Source organism: Glossina fuscipes, unplaced genomic scaffold, assembly GCF_014805625.2.
Source record: "Glossina fuscipes isolate IAEA_lab_2018 unplaced genomic scaffold, Yale_Gfus_2 114997, whole genome shotgun sequence".
NCBI classification, from domain to species: domain Eukaryota; kingdom Metazoa; phylum Arthropoda; class Insecta; order Diptera; family Glossinidae; genus Glossina; species Glossina fuscipes.
The window spans coordinates 25,628-28,722 of record NW_024005989.1 but is presented as its reverse complement, the minus strand read 5'-3'; the positions used below and the strand labels follow the sequence as shown (position 1 = coordinate 28,722).

Below are 3,095 nucleotides of genomic sequence, written 5' to 3'. Positions count from 1 at the left end.
CTTTATTAAAAACTCTACCGCGCTTGAGATTTGAACCCACGACCGCTGAGTTGCTGGCCGAGACTTTTGCTTACTCGGCCACTCAGGCGGGTTTGTTTTATAATCTGTGTATTAAGATCGGTGAAAAAAAATTTGAAAAGAATAAGTGAAAACACTGTTGTAGCACACGGCCCATCATTAATTACCCTACACCAATTCGCTTAATACCCATATCCAATTTTTAAAAATAAGGCCTTATATGAGAAGTGGTCGAAAAAATGGTCGATTCCGAAGCATTTTCCGTGGTTCAAAACATCTGCATATACAAAATTTCATCAAAATTTCTCAAAAATTGCGACTTGTAAGTTGAATACAAGAAATGCAACAAATAAGAAAGCGAACGAACGGACAAATGGGCAAACGGACAGACAAGTTTATATGCATTGAGAAAATGATTCTGAATAGATTGGTCTGATTAATCTATCTCAAGTTCTTTTGGACGTTTGCGATCAGCTGTCTATAACTGAATACATCCTTATATCACAAGTGGTGTAGAGTACTAAAATTCTATAAGAGTCATCCTTTTCTTTTTTTTTTTTTTTTTTTTTTTGATTAAATTTCTGACATTAGTACTGCCAAGTTCGTGTCATATAAGTAGCCTAAATTGAATAATTTTCTTCTTTTTTTGTTTAATTAAATTTTTTTTTTTTTATTAATCTTGTTGCTGATCGCTTTAATCTCTTTTCCACTTAACTGAATGAAGAAGAGGTGTAAGGAAATTATAAAACTAAAGTCCCGTAAAAATCTTTCATCCGCATAGATATTTCCTAATTTAATTCAGAGAGAAAAAGAGAGTGAGAAAAAACATAAAATAAATTTTTCTTCTATGTTTTCTTTTTACTTTTATTTTAAATGAAAGGGGTAAACTTTGATTAATTAACAAGTTTTAAATAAAATTTTGTGCGCAAAACTTAAACTATGAAAATTTTAAAACTAATTAAAAAAGACAAAAACATATCTATTGGCAATAATCGCAGTGTTGGTAAGTAATTAATAGTAAATAAAATACACGTATGTTTCACGTTCTCGTTCGTTCGAAAATTCATAGAAAAACAAAAAAAAACAAAAGGAAAAGAAAAATGAAAGTCTTTCTTTTTGGTTTTTAGTAGAAAAAACAAAATAAACTATATACATATTTAACGACTTAGAAATGGCAACGTAGTTTGTCGCACATAAACACTGCGTTCCGTATTCGAAGATGGAGGACATTTGACTGTTAAAACTCCATCCGATGACAATTCAGCCCGTACATCGTTGGGATAATAGCCACGCGGTAAAACGAAACGTTTCACTATATGACGGCCAACATAGTTATCGCCGTCACGCCTTTTTTCATGTTTCGCTTCTACTATCACAGTGTCGCCACAAGTTTTGACAGCAATTTCATACGGTTTGAATGGGCCAACATCCACATTGGCTTCAAAACCATCTTTCCCCACGATAACGCGACTCAAATCGGGAGCAGAGCCGATACGTTGCAGACGTCGCCAATAGGGCACATCCCAGTCCATTAAATCCCAATCGCGCCATAAACGTCGGCGATAATCCCAATAATCCCAATCGGTTACGGCGCCTCCACCAGATGAGGGTACCAGAGCCATAATATAATCTAAACAATTTTTGAAAAGTTTTTTAATGAAACCACGAGTAATTTATTTATTTCTTACATTATTTGTTTTTTCTTATTATTATTTTTTTATTTTTTTTTTTTTTTTGTATTATCTTATTATTTAATTGAATTTGTTTTTTTTTTTTTTCTTTTTTTTTCTTTTTTTTAAGTATAAAAATTAAAACGCGTTTTGCTTTAATGCTTTTCAATGAGTTTCGCCAGCGCTTTTTAACAAATAAACTGCCAGCTTGTTGCACATGGTCTTTTTATAGAACTTACGCCCAATGAAAGCACGAACGCGTTAGGTATTAACTAGAAAGTATAGAAAAATTATAAAGTGTGCGCGCACCCTAACTGGAATTAGTTTAAAACCGAAAGCCCGGTTCACGAAACATTCGCTAGCACTGTGTAGGCTCCTATTATGACCTTATTAAAATTATATTATATATATGTACATATATAAATAATAACAATTATGCACTTCCAGTATATTTATTGCGTTGTACGAAAAAAAAATATTCTTAAGAAAATAAAATGTTTATAAAATCAAAAAGAAAATATTAAAAAATAAAAAAAAATTACTTTCTTTAATTATTTGTAATAATAGTGTAGTTTTATTTATATTCGTTTAATTTACTTATTTCGCAAGTTTCGCAAAAGCGACTTAACATTTCTATTCTCGGTTAAAGACGCAGCCTTTCGCCCAAACTTTGAATCATCATAAGACTTCGTACTAATCAATGGGTCTGTGAATTGATTTCACGATCCGATGCATTAGTAGACAAGTAAGCTTAAAATCTATATAGAAAATCTATATAAATTAAAATATTTATAACAGAATTGCGCTCGATTTGGAGCAATAAATGTAACACTGAACTCGTATTTAATTATTTTTGTATCCTTTATCGCCGAAGTTATATATGAGTAAACGGAGATTACAAACGCATATAGTAGAGTTTACCAATCAGTTTTGATAGTTATGCATGGGATTTATATGACGTGCACACTTTTTTTTGGTTTTAAATATGGCTGAACCCTTTCTCCCTAAATGACTTTTGTATTAAAATGATTAAGAAATGAAGATCCAACCATGCTGAATTAATATAGTATCCGTTTTTATTTATTTGCTCATTAACTTTTTTTTTCTAATATAATTGCACATCATTTTGCCGCTTTTTTTATTTATTTATATGTATACATATTTATATATATATATATATATATATATATATATATTAGTTTGGGGAAAAAGAAATCCATTATTTTTATATGAACTTCAGGACTTTATTTAACATGCTTCGGATTGTCCGATTTGGGTCAAATATGCACAGTTTTGTTGTACGATTTGTTGCCATTTTAAAGGTAACTCCAAAATGCCTCTCTCATACAAGTCCTGCTCTCTATTTGCAAAAAACTCTAGTAGTCGATTTTCACAATCGTCCCTAGA

The 3,095-nt window shown here is 31.1% G+C and overlaps 1 protein-coding gene across 1 annotated transcript; it reads right to left on the bottom strand.

Moving 5' to 3' along the window:
• Positions 1-972: 972 nt before the first annotated feature.
• LOC119644397 (heat shock protein 27-like) lies at positions 973-1,732 on the bottom strand. Its single transcript, XM_038043943.1, has 2 exons — positions 1,707-1,732; positions 973-1,648 (listed from the first exon to the last, which is right to left on the bottom strand). Exon 2 carries the CDS (start codon positions 1,638-1,640, stop codon positions 1,176-1,178), a length of 465 nt encoding a protein of 154 aa, XP_037899871.1. The 5' UTR covers positions 1,641-1,648; positions 1,707-1,732; the 3' UTR covers positions 973-1,175.
• Between the last annotated feature and the right edge of the window lie 1,363 nt (positions 1,733-3,095).